Below are 14,024 nucleotides of genomic sequence, written 5' to 3'. Positions count from 1 at the left end.
ATACAGTACATCTTGAATATTCATCCAAATGTCAGATACACTGAGAACTCGTCTTCCAGCAGTTTGGCAACAACTAAATATCCAAAATGTATTTCCCACTTCATTTCACTGAGGGAAGCCACTTCAGAAGTTTTAAATCCATTTCAAGTGCTCCCACCTCTAAACACTTATTAATTCTTTCTGTCCTCTGGTGCCTCTGAATTTCAGTTTAAGATTCATCTTCTTGTGTTTCATCGCCTCTGCTTCGCGCCTTCATCCCTTCAGGCGATCCAAGTCTTATCTCTTCTTTATTTAAAGGTTGCGTTAGTTTAGGAGCAGCCTTTTTCTGCCCTTCACTCTGACTCATCTGTTTCAGTCAAGTCAAGAATTCCAAAGTAGGCCAGTTTTCAGGGACTTTATCAAGCATTAACAAGGACTTCCTAACTCCCGTTCATATATCACATGCAACTAAATGATAAAAAAAGGGCACTGAAATTTGTCTTTTAAACTTTCTTCATATAAATGGCAGCATATAAAAAAGGTTTGTGTGTGAATCCTACATATATCAGCAGCCACGGTCATTAAAAAGCTCCACTGCATCTTTCCTCCATGCTACTTCAAATCCGTGTGTTTTTCTTACTGCGCCACCCAAATGTCTCTCGGGGGCTCCTCCCTACCCTTATATATCGCCTCCCTCTCTCTTGCTCTCTCTCTCTCCTGCAGCCTCTTGTGTGCAGCTGACCTTCAGACCCAAACACCTCCTCTGTTAGTATGGAATTGCTATGCTAATGTGGAAATGCTGCTAGTTTCTCTCTGTCTCTGGCTTCCTATCAGCTATGGTGCGTCAAATAGAATCTCGCTCGCTCTTGCTATACGTCTCTTTTCCTCCCACTGCAATTCATAGCATAGAAAAGGACGTTGGTCACAAACGCTGTGAATCTGGATTTTGTTGTGTTTTTGAACTTTTCTTCCTTTAATCGCATTCTTGTGTCCGCTGTGTTTGCTTATGTGCGTGCTTGTGTGTGTGTGTGTATAGACAATGGTGTTGGGGAACCACACAGCTGCATAACGTCCAAAGATTTGCCTGACTTTCTCTGAACCCAACCTTATCTTTCCCCGGCAGCAAACTTTTGTCGACAGCACAGAAGATTCGTAGAACTTCAGATCACAGGGCGTCAGAGAGAGGTCTGACTTTGAAACATGTATTTTGACAGGATACATTTTCGCCAGCGTAAATGGTGGAAGAGAGAGGCGAAACGGTTTTATCTAAAATTACACAAGGAAAATGCATGAACCTCAGTCCTGCTCCAGCACTTCCTCTCACATATCTCATGTACACAGTTGAAATCAGGCTGAATTTTCATACATGTTATTAGTGATTTGACTGTTTGTGTGAAGTATAATTGTCAAGATTTGCAATAAATCCTCCAGTAGCTGTGTTTCAAAGAAACACACACGCAGACGTTCTCACTGGTCGTCTTAATCTTTGTATACACAAAAGTATCTTGCAAAAAAACATTTAAGGCTGAACTCAAAGTCCAAGATTTGTCCTCTGATTTAATTTTAAATCTTAACAGCATGCCAGAAGAAATGAGGGGAGGTTAATGATATGTAAATGAAATATGCTGCAGTGTGAAGGAGAGAATATGAGCTGCCTTTCTTCCTTTTTTTTTTTTTTACAGATCTGCTCTAGTTGCTTCATGCACTTTAAATGTGTTGGTTTAGTTTGAGCGGCCCTAATAGGTCAGGATCTCATGCTAATTATTGACTCAAATGTATTACAGAGACTGAAATGAGCACAGATAAAGCACCTTTAACACTGATCTCTACAGCAGACACTGCATGGGAATTACTACGTTTAAAAATTTGAGCAGCTGAGCTGTGGATATTAATCCAGTCCTCAGGGAGTTACGTGAATTTAAACAGTGTGTTGATTTGTAGGAATAGCTACTCCACGTTGAGGAACTTCATTGGCAGGACAAAGTCAATATGCTGTGGTGGAGAACAGAACTACATCAGGCCAGCAGAGCAGTAGCATAGTGTCTTGGCTTCCGTGCTGTATTTCATCTGCCGTTTGACTCCTGGCATAATTCATTTTGCTTCACTTTCATATTAGTTCAGTCCATGCCCTCATCCCCAGAATCTCTTGTACTTGTTCCATCCTCCACAGCCCAACATAAAACACCACAGGTGCTTTGGATAAGTCTCTGAAACAGCTGGTGGTCACACATTGAGCCTAAAATAGGCTTATGGGAAATGTTAGTTTGAAAATTCACTGATATTAGAAAAACTAGAATGGGTAGCCATACACATGTGAGTGGATGACGTCCATGCACACTAAGTACTCAACCTTTTAAAAATACAGTTTTTTCATCTCCTTTCTTGTGGTTTCTAACTGTGTAGATACTACTTTAGACTTTTTGGTCCAGATTTTGTAAATCACTTTCTGGAATGATGTGAATGGATAGCTAGTAACTATGGCTGGGAAATAAGGGCAGTGCAGTAAAAAAATTTATTCTCTTCTGTAATGGGGAGTAGAAGTGGAAGAAGTACAAAACAGAAGTACATGTACCTTCATTCCAGCACTGATATCTATTCTGTTTCTGTTAGAGGTGTGAATTTATATAACAAACTTAATAATAAATTAATAAAATAGTCTGATTGTGTCTAAGAAAAGAAAGGCTCAGTTGGTAGAGCAGTCGTCCATAAACCCCAGGGTTACTGGTTCGATTCCTGGTTCCTCCTGGCTATATGTAAAGGTGTCCTTGAACAAGACACTGAAACCCCACAGTAGCGCCGTCGTCTAATGCAGCTGCCCAAACAACAATGTCCCTGAGGGAATTAATAAAGTATGTTGTTATTATTATTATTATTATTATTATTATTATTATTGATGTATTCTGTGTCAGTGTTTCTGTAACAAGAAGGTTCTTTTGAGTTTTTGCCATTGTGTCATTTTTAAATGCTGTGAAGAAAATTACACTCACCTTGTTTTTGTAATAGAGGCACAATTGTAGACAACTTTCTGTATAGACATATACTCTTAGAGATAAGAATGTACTGAACTGTATTGAAGGAAGAACAACCACCGAGGACTCCTAGTAATTTACTGAAACCTTGTTTATGTGTGACAGATGATAAATGATTGGTTGGTCATGTGTGCTGTTCAATATGGATATAACACTCTTCAACAATAATTCATCACCTTTCTGGAAAAAAAGGGTGAGCCTCTGACAACCCATTAGTGTACAACATAACCATCTGTAACAGAGTTTTACAGACCTGCCAGTCCAACACTAACAGATGCAAAGTGCCTCTAACAATATGCTCATAATGGCCCGAGAACGCTGCGATTTGGCCAGGTTTCAACTGCAATTGGCTATGTGAGCACAGGCACTGCAACTGTGGACCTGTCTCAGTGGACCGTAAGACTGAAATATATATTATAGCAACTGTCTGGTCAGCTGATCTCTGATACAAGAAATCCTAGCCCATGTGGTCACAACATCGCCTACTTCTGTGTGCTGGAGTGTGTGTGCAGCAAATACACTCTCACAAGGGGCAGTGGGAGAGTTACAAAAATAGCACGAGAGTGGGTGTTTCTATATTTTGCTCTCTCTCTCGTGGTAGCTGTTAATGTAGCTTGTGTTCTGTGTGTGTGTGTGTGTGTGTGTGTGTGGTTGTCAAAAAAAAAAAAAAAAAGCATCAATGGAGGCAGATGACTGAGCCCAAATGTGTCCTTCTGGGTTCCTAAGATTGATACTTCACATTCAGCCTTGTTGTTATGCACCAGTGTCATTTTTAGCTGTAACCGTGCACACAGGTTTTCTTGTCCATCCTTAGATGTCTCTATGATTCCAAGGGACTGATCCTGCCTCAGAAATGAGCATCAGTCTCAATTAGTTCATCCGTCTCTGCCATCCTTTATTCTTCCGTCCCGCTCTCATTTTCCCCTCGCATTTGTCTGTGAGGTCTTACTCTTCAAACAAGCAGGTACGAAACGAAAGATCACAGTGGTGATCTCTTCATTTTTTTAAAGAGCAACACAATATCCGTAGGCTTGGCCATTAGTTCACAAATGCCTAGATGCTAAAGTGAAGGGAGAGAGAAAAGGGGAAAAAGGACGGGGGTATTATTAGATTGAATGACAAAAAGGAACGGTGTTGTGACAGTGAGCAGCTGGTGTTTCCGAGTGTTGACAGGCGCTGTTTTTGTGTGTGTGTGTGTGTGTTTGTGTGTGTGTGTGTGTACGCACTTGATGGAGACAGATTGTCCTGTGATTGTTCATTTCTGAGCAGGGCTTTGCTCATAGGGGTTATTGACGGCATCTGCGAGGGGAAAAGGAAAACATGACAAATGGCACTCAACCAAATCTCCCACTTCATTTCCCCCCCTCAAGATATTTTCTACTGATCCATTGCAAAGGACCCGAAAAGTGGGAGATGGCTCATTTGAATGCTAATCTGAAAGAAACCTATAGGTTTTCAGGCTCCGTTGCAGTCAAGTCTACATGTGCACTGTGTATTTGAAACCAAAGTTTGAGCTGAACTGAGTGGAGACTGAACACTTGCACATTCAATTCAATTCTACTGCTCTTGTAGCCTCTCACCCATTCCCCTCTTTAGTCAAATGATGTGTTTGCCAAGGGCTTCATAGCAACCTGTGTGCTTGGCATGATGGTGCCATATGCTGTAGTGCTAACTGTGTGCAACGTAACCTCCACCCGTGTTTGCTGAAACATGCAAGAAGTAGATGTTGATCCCACAAATTACTTCTTCCTTATACGTGTTCTTGTGTGTTCGCCTTACAGGTCGCGGTCTATTAGCGGAGCCTCCTCCGGCCTGTCCACCAGCCCCCTCAGCAGCCCACGGGTAAGTCACAACTGTCGGATCATTTTCAAACACATACAAAAGGTATCAAGTTGTTCACCTTCAGAGATAACGGCCCACGCCGCTACTGCCCATCCCATTTTATTGCTTTTTACGTCAGCAAGAGAAAATACTTGCTATAGCTGCATCACAGGGGGCTTCTTACCTTTAACAAAACACAGTTCACACTGAGAAAGTAATAGCACTGTATCTCTGTGCAGATGCAATGTTGTTCTGCTATTCCATTTCATTATCAGTCTGAGATGTACTATACTAGTACCACTTTTTACCTTTGCGTTTTGAGGATGCAAGAATCCACTATGATAAGCTCTTTAAATCATGTGTTGGATCAAGCTTTAAATGAGCCGTCAGCGTGTCCACATAGCTTGGATCCATCTGTTAATGTCGAGTGCACCACACTGATGAACACACACAGAGGATGTGGCAGCACAGCAAACTTTCTCCCCCCCCCCAAAGCCCTCTTCTCTCTCTATCCTCTCAACTTATTATCCCTCGCTCTGTTCTCTGTGGCCTGAGCTCAGGGAATGCTTCAGAAAATCCCACTTTTCTTGCTCGTAGCTGGAGAGCTTGCGGTAAACTTTTCCAGCTGACTAACCTGAGAAGGCTCGAGATTAGCCAGGATCCTAAGACGAGCTCCTCGCGCCACACAGGTTCTCTCAGGCTGATCTGAAAGGGAAATTGATTTCTCAGACCTAGCGAGGCCCGGATTGTGCTCTCAGCAAGAGGCTCTGTGTGGGGTTATTTTCTCAGATTTGCCTGGGAAAAAAAAAGGAGAAGTGTCCAAAGAATGCAGTGCACCATTATGGCTGCAATTTTACCATTACAAATCAAACAGACGGAATAAACCTATCTAGGAAATTGGAAATTTCACAGCAGAGATAACTCTAATGATGTTCCTCCTGCTATTGAGACAGCTCAAATTTTCCTCACAGCTGGCCTCATGTCTCTCACACCTGTCTGTGTCTGCATGTCTTTGTCTGCTAGCGGAGACCTGTGTGTTTAATGCAAGTGTAGTCCTGCTTTTTAATGCCTTTTGTTTGAACTTAAAATCACGTGCACTGCTTGCTGTTCCCGTTTCATTTTTGCTTTGTTTTGACGGGTCACTCAATGCTCTAACTGCATGTTTCTTGTCTTTTTTGTCTTTCTTTTTTGCAATGCTTCCATTCCCCCACTGTATGTATACCTCTGACCCACCTCTATATTCACTGGCTGCCTCTATGTCTGAGTGGTTGTTTGTTCTGCTTGATGTTTTCCTTCCTTTTCTATGCATTTGTGTGCCTGTGTGTGTTTTTATATGTCCCCCACCTGCTGTGGCTCTGGGCTGTTTTGTGCCATATTTCATCAAATTCACTTATCCAGCCTGTCAGAAAGTTTGCCGTACCTCCTCAGTCCCCAGACTTTTCGCAGTCCCCTAACGCCAGCCCCTGTCCATCACCTGACCCCCTGCCCATTCGCTCAGGTCCTCGTATCTCCACCCCCAACTCACTCACTCCAAACAGTGAGCCCCCTCCAGCAGAACTCAACAAAACGCAGACACTCCCTGCCAAGCCCAAAGTCGCCCCAAAGCCCCTACAGGCCACACGATCTAACCCACTGCCCGACACCTCCCCAGATGCAGGATCTGCTGCCAAGTCAGAGCCCCCCACCCCCTGCCAGGTCCCATTGCAGCCACCATCTACCTCTGTGCCCCCAACCCCTACTTCCCCATCCTCCCCTTTCCCCCCATCCCCCATTCCCAGTGTTCCCATCCCAAACAGTCCTCAGGTACGGCGCTCCCAATTTGCTGCCAACCCCCAGCTCTCTGTGCCCTTCAGCCCAGTGGTGCCCCTGTCGCCCATACGGCTACACCACTTTCACCCTGTGGCGCCGGTGCCTTCTACATTCACTGACCACCCACCCAAATGTATTCCCGTTATACAGGTCACCCCTCACCCCTCCCCTCGAGGTAGCCCACTCCCCACACCAAAGGGCACCCCGGTGCACACCCCCAAGGACAGCCCATCTGGGACACCGACCCCGACGCCGCCTCCCAGCCCATCTATCGGGGGCATGCCATGGAGGACGCGCCTCAATTCTATCAAGAACAGCTTCCTCGGCTCACCACGCTTCCACCGCAGGAAACTCCAAGGTACTGACATTACAGTGGAAACCATTTTTATGGAAAATACTGAATAATAATGCACTCTTAGAAATCTTGCTGCATCCACTAGTGTTCTAGTTGTTCTATTTTGTTGATCTTTTAACTCTGACCTTTAAACCTGTCTCCAAAGTTCCCACACAAGAGGAGATGTCCAGCCTCACACCAGAGTCTTCCCCAGAGTGAGTAGATTTAGTCCTTTCTGAAGCTACTTCTGCCTTCATAACTATGCATAAACTATCATCCCCCCAGTCACTGACTCCAGCTGGTTTGCTCTTGATACCGTGATGTTTTGGAAAGCATTAAATCCATGAATGTTTGATTTTTGATTTGCTGGGTTCCCCGTAGCGGCCTCGGGTCTGGTCTAGTTTGGAAAAGCAGCACCATGGCAGGAGTTGGTGGATTGGTTACATTTTGCCAGAGCTGCACAGAGGAAGAGAGATGTTAGCTGGTCAAATACAGTAGATGTGTGGCTACAACTAGGAAACACAAATGATAGAAGGAATACAAATTTGCCAAAAATGACTAAATGTAAATGTACAAATACAAATGTTGTCTGTTAACCTTGTACAGCAGTTAACTAACAAACAAATATGCAGCTGACCATCTGTGTTCCTTCTCCTTCTCTATGCTCACAGACTTGCCAAAAAATCCTGGTTTGGTAATTTCATCAACCTGGAAAAAGAGGAGCAGATCTTCATCGTCATCAAAGACAAACCTCTCAGCTCCATCAAGGCAGACATTGTTCAAGCCTTTCTCTCGGTACGCACTCCGATTTTTGGTGTTTAATTCCTTTCAATTTCTCCTTCCTCCTCATCCCTGTGACACCTCTCCCATTCGCTCCCTGCCCTCTGCGCCCCACACACGTCTCTTTCTATCTGTTTTAGTGTGTGTGGAGCAGTATTAGCTGTGTACGTGGAGCCTGGTGCATTATGTTGCCTTTTCCAACAGCAGTGGTGACTGACTATACTATAAGCCGGCCCCCTCTGAGTATTTGCTAACATGCTTCTGATTTATTTAGCAATTCAGTAAACTGCTTGTGTCCCGTGCTTCTATTTTCTCTCACTCACTTGAGGTCAATAGAAAATCAACAGAGAGCATTAATCATTTGCATATAGACACTTTAACCTCAATACCAGTGAGAGTGTGTGTGTGTGTGTATAAAGTGTGGACGTACACATGCAGGCAATGTCAGGGTTTCTCAACAAACACAGCAGAATCTATTTCAACAAACATTCAGCAGTGGTAGTTGATATTCAGTGTACATAATTGAACAGAACCTACCCTCACCTCAGTTAGATTTAACAAAGTCTAAGTAAATGCAAACTCTGCCAGTGCAGGTCAATGTCAAATATGTTTCCTCATTCTTGGAACTAGCTGTTTTATCCTCTGGGTTATTCTAGCTGGTATTCCAGACAGGAGATTGGCACCTGAATCAGTGGAATTATACCTCTCAGCACACTCACATTAATGGGATGTCAAACCCTCTCCAGCACTTTGGCAAAACGTGACAATTTCAGAGCTCACCTGTTCACTGGGCATACAAATTCATTTTAGATGGGAGAGTGCAATGTTGTTGGATGACTGTTGTTGGATGAAGATTACATTAGCTTAAGTCTCCCTGGCATGCATGGGTACTCCCTGAGGCATTAATCTCCTTAGAGTTTCAACTGTAGCTCATAGTATGTGGAGGGTATTTAAATGAGGGTTTATTCACCTTGTCATTTGCAAGGTGTGGGAGAAAATTAAACATCAATGCTCCCTATGTATAATCCCATTACTCACATCTTTTTGCCATATATTTTTATTCCTATCTCTGCCTATTCACCTGTTTTTTTTTTTTTTCTCCTCCCAGATCCCCAGCCTCAGCCACAGCGTGATCTCCCAGACCAGTTTCCGAGCAGAGTACAAGTCCACAGCCGGCCCCACAGTCTTCCAGAAGCCGGTCAAATTTCAGGTGGATATCACCTATACAGAGAGCACAGCTGCTACTAAGGAGAATGGCATCTACTCTGTCACCTTCACTCTGCTCTCAGGTCAGTATGCACTAGCACACACCAAGAGATTGTCCATGTATTCATTTAATATGCCTGCATGAAGAACCACAAGATTTACAATAGAGTTACAATATGCAACTAGAGCTAGTGCTAACACGAGTCCCCTCTGCTCTGCCCATCCTTCCCTGTGCCTGCTCTGCTGTGCTTTGTTCTGTTTTACCACGCACTGCCCAGCTTTCAGGTAGACTCACATGTGTTGGACTGCATCTAGAATAGATCCACACAAATGAAGAACATGCACACTGTGCACCTTACATGTGCATGTGCTCTTTGAGGCAGAGACAGGCTAAATACTGTCCAAAGGTCAGAGAACTTACCCACAGTATAATGTAATCTTGAATAGGCAGTCGTTTACCTCATCTGGGTCACTGAGGTCTTGGAAATATCAAGTACACAAACGAGTGGAGAAGGCCGTTTCCCAGTGTCAAGTGGGATGCTGTCACAGTCGCAGTTGTTTGTATCCACCAAAAAAAATAACCCATAGGACCTATTTCAGGAGTTGAGTGTTGTCAAACTTGCCAAAAAGAATGAACTGCCTAAGGAGGAGAAGTTCGTGCAATCGTGAATGCTTGATAAGATGTTCCCCAAACCTCCCTGAGTTTAACAAGATGAGGTCTGGGTATGAATGATTACATACTATGCAATCATGCATGCTTAGTCTCACAAAATCACACAGACCTGCATGCTCTCTTCTCTCTCTCTATCTCACACACACACACACACACACACACAAACACACATTCTTCTCTCACTCACACACACACACATGCACGCACATGCACAGAGGCACAGTCAAGTGGGGGGACATTTGAGCTGAATGGGGTGTAATAGTGGCTGTTTGCAGCCTGCTGGTTCCTCCATGTCACTGACCGTATAGTGTTCACAACAGGTAGACAGCAGGAGCTCGCAGTAGCACTCCTCTCTGGCCTCCATTTATCATCTCAGGCTTTGTGCAGCTTTTCTAGCTCCGCGCTTGTGTACTTGTGTCTGTGTGGTTCTCCTCTCCTCGCCTGTGTTGATTCTATCTCTCCCTAATATTTGATCTACATGTTTTTTATATTTTCTACTCTCATCTTGTGTTGTGTCTCGTGTTTAGGACCCAGCCGACGCTTTAAACGAGTAGTGGAGACGATTCAGGGCCAGTTGTTAAGCACACATGACCAGCCTGGAGTCCAACAGCTCTCTGGTGAGTAAGAACTCCTTTTTCAAAAAACAAAAAAACAAACTTCTTCTCCAGAACCTCTTCACCCTTAACCCCACCGCCTCATCCGCTCATCACCCTCCCTGACAAACGCCCCTCACTGCTGAAGCTAAGCTAAATCCTGCCTCCCTCTCTCCAATGCTTGAATTCCCTGAGCCACTTTCCGCTTCTGGAAGCAGCTTCCTTTGCATGTCGGCTCCTCGCTGCCATGAAAGGGTGGGAGTTGCTCTTGAACACTGACTGCAGGTCAGATGTTGCCTCGTTGCCCTGGCAGTGAAGATTAGAGTAGAGGTAGAGTCGGCTGAATCACATTCTGTTACTCCTGCTTCCAAGACTGATCATTGGAGCTTGTCACCATGGAAACACCACAGCACCTCAACACACTCCCACAATGCACTGCACTGCAGAGCAACATCACACCTGGCAAGAGCTCTCTCTCTCTCTTGCTCTTTCTCCACCTCTATATACACCTCCTATACATTAAGACTCCCTCACCACTGTTTCCCCAGCCAACAGTGTTTTGGTTCCTCTAAATACACAGCACACTGCAGAGTCAAAACTTCCTCTTGGTGACCTTAATCACCAACTGGTCGTTCACCTTCTGTAATAGTCTTACTAATTGCTGATTGGTATTGAGCTCCCTAATAGAAATCTAGGGATTTTCAACATGATGAGGAGAAAAAGAAGAGAGTAGTACGGATTCTACTCCTCCCTTTCTGCCCTTTGCATGTTCTTCCATGTGAATCACCGCTCTGTTTGTGTGCGTCTCGGTTTCCATCTTCTTTACAACAGCTCCACCTGCTGCTCACACAGCCTAAAATACAAATTTATCAGGAGGAGGTGTGCTGCTGTTTTCATTGGACGTCAGCTCCATCCCATTTTCTAATCCTGTTCTCCGTGTCTGTATGTTTTTATTTTCTCGTCATTATTTTAAAGCCAATTCCAGTTTCGTGTTGAATGCAGGTTATTGAACTGGTAATTAGCCATCACATAGCTTCCCTGTTGAAGTGCCGTGCAGTTCTATAAATGAGTAAAGGTGTGTTGATGTGTCTTTGCTCTGTGGCTTTTGCGCAGGTTACTCTCATTGGCACTCAGAAATAAACAGCAGGTTTGACAGCTGTTATGATATTTAACAGCCTAGAGCTAATTAACAGACAGAAGTATGGGAAGAGTGAAATTACACTAATTTACTTTACATTAGATTAGATTTGAATCATTGTGCTGTGGATTGTCTCGAACAGTCAAGATCATTTTAGTTTTACATTTGAAAATGTGCAGATTTGGGTGGATTGCAGTAACTCAGATGTTATGAATGTTTCCACACATGACAAAGAAAGGAGCAGTAAAATTAGGGAGAAGCTGGCTGCAACCGTGACTAATGGAGCAGTGAAAACTAACTGTGACACATTCATACACACAGACAACCAAAACACAAATAATGCTTAGATGAAGTTACTAACAGTCTTTTATTATGTGCCTTTACACAGGCCAGTGCTGTGGGGGGGTGTGTGTGTCGTCTTTGTAGCGCCCCTGCATGTGTCTGCTGATGTTGTCACTGTTCATTTGTTGGCCCACAGGACTCTTGGTGCAAATGATTCTTCTGCCAAGTGTTCGGAAACAGTGTTTGTGACTGATAGTCCCCAGAGATGCTGTGCTGTGTGTGCACCATTAACAAAAAGAACATTTACGTTGGATATGCTCCATTTCTCTTGCTTGGTGTCCTTGCTACACCACCTACCTGTAGTGGGACCATTAAAGCCCTGAAGAAAAACTTCAGTGTGTTTAGCCGGAGATCATTTGCGTGCATTGCATTAGACGTACACACACACACAAACACTCCTAGTGTGCTTACGGCAGTTGGGTAGAAATAAGCTTTTTATTATTCAGCATATCTTCCCTTTTTTGACAGTGTAAAGCATCAAGTTGTGACAGTGTTTATGACTTAAATGCAGCTCATCACAGTTTCATAGCGAAATCACAAGTTGGACTTATTCTTACTTCAAAGAGTAGCAGAATAATGATGCAGCCTTCCAGCGAGTTTGATGTCTGTGGTCAGGTTTTATAGTTAGCTGAGGTGAAAAACTCTGAACCTAAGTGCAGAAGCACGTTCATCAAAGGTGGTCTCTTTGCTCTAGGCAGACCTGAGTCCTAACACTTCTATGTTAGATGTGCTTCACTTAGTACAATAGCCACGAAACAGACAGCCTCCAACATCTGAGCTTTGCTCAGGTTCAAATTGCCCTTCAGCGCAATAATGACGTCTGCAAAACCTCCATGAGTGATGACATTTGGCAAAAAGAGAGAGAGACACTGATACTTTTTTATGCTTTAAGGGGCAACTTTGTGTTGAAGCTCTGGACTTTCTCAATGTTGTCCTTCCATCATGTGTCCTGCTTCTGGCTGGCCAGACCTGCTACTCATTCTGCAACACACAGTTTACATGTTAAGGAACTTTATTTCAGCCACATTACTAACTATAACATTTAGTCTTAGATTGAATGACTGGTGCTGTAACTAATGCATGATTTAATTGGAACTCCTCCTCCTCCTCGCTGTGTCTGTCGGTCGTCCTCATCCTCGCCTCTGCTTGCTCTGTCTTACCTGTAGCTGCGTCTCTATCCTGTGAACCCCATTGTTCATTAGTTTGTTTGTTCTCTTTCTTCTCTCTTTCCCCCTTGTTTGTCCTCTTCCTATCTGTGTACCTAGGCAGCCCATTGAGTAACTTCTTTGACGTAATTAAACAACTTTTTTCAGACGAGAAGAACGGACAGGTGCCCTACCCCTCTGGCCCGCCCTCCAAGCGCTGCCCCTCGCCCATGCACGTCCGGAGGCACGAGCCAGAAAATAATGACACCAAATGCTCCCCTGCGGGCCAAGACAGAGCGAGATTGTCAGTGGCAGCTGTGGGGACGCAGGAGGAGTCTTAAGCTGAGACTATAGTTGAGCCAGTGCTAAAACTCATCCCAGTATCCCAGTGGCACAGAGAGCAAATTCTATCTGTACATAGGTAGATGTACATAATCACTTATGGACTCTTTTTGTATAAAATGACTTTATATAGATAGAAATATATTGAAAGAATCAAAGTAATATTTTGCGAACCGCATACTGCACTGACATGAAAACACACCATCAGCTATCCTTCCATTTCCCTTTCTGTCACCCCCTGAGTGTTCTCCATTATCATCTGTTCCTCTGCCCTAACCATCTAATCAACAGTGACCCTTGTACTTTGAACCCTTGCTGCTAACCTGTGTGATGACGTGACTTGTTTTTTAATACCAGGAATTATCCAGAAAACCTATTAAGCCCCTCCTCGTGCTCCCTGGTCCATTCGCCATCCCTTGACCAACCCTCCACCCCCCTCCAAGTGTGCCAAGAGAGATGGACATTTGTTGACGGAGGACTGCTTTTAGAGGTGCGCTGAGAGGGGTGTGGGTTACCATGGAAACAGATCCTTCATGCAGACTTCTACCTTAATCTCCCTCTGCACCCCTTCTCCACCTCTGGTAGCCATCAGTAGAAGTAGATTAAAACACCTTCAGTGTTCCCCATCTTAGCAACACACACACACACGCACGTGCACAACTCATCTACACACATCCCGATGACACAAAGAAGAACGCAGACTCCCCACAAACAGAAGGACCTTTTCCTCTCTATGAGCTCAAGGAGCAGTCATTAATTGGAAAACGAACATTTTACAAATAATAATAAAAAAAAGACACTACACAGAAAAAAACGAACACATGCATACATGC

General features: G+C 44.1%; 1 protein-coding gene across 1 annotated transcript in view; it reads left to right on the top strand.

Moving 5' to 3' along the window:
• brsk2a (BR serine/threonine kinase 2a) overlaps window positions 1-13,190 on the top strand; it is a 137,492-nt gene extending 124,302 nt beyond the window's left edge. The window contains exons 13-19 of the mRNA XM_026364712.1: window positions 4,790-4,850; window positions 6,789-6,996; window positions 7,139-7,187; window positions 7,644-7,767; window positions 8,861-9,041; window positions 10,159-10,248; window positions 13,018-13,190. Coding sequence (XP_026220497.1) covers window positions 4,790-4,850; window positions 6,789-6,996; window positions 7,139-7,187; window positions 7,644-7,767; window positions 8,861-9,041; window positions 10,159-10,248; window positions 13,018-13,190 — 886 coding nt within the window. The remainder of the gene's footprint in view (window positions 1-4,789; window positions 4,851-6,788; window positions 6,997-7,138; window positions 7,188-7,643; window positions 7,768-8,860; window positions 9,042-10,158; window positions 10,249-13,017) is intronic.
• The last annotated feature ends 834 nt before the right edge of the window (window positions 13,191-14,024 follow it).

The sequence above is a fragment of the Anabas testudineus genome, chromosome 6 (genome assembly GCF_900324465.2).
Source record: "Anabas testudineus chromosome 6, fAnaTes1.2, whole genome shotgun sequence".
NCBI lineage: Eukaryota > Metazoa > Chordata > Actinopteri > Anabantiformes > Anabantidae > Anabas > Anabas testudineus.
This window is presented reverse-complemented; position numbering and strand designations above follow the sequence as displayed.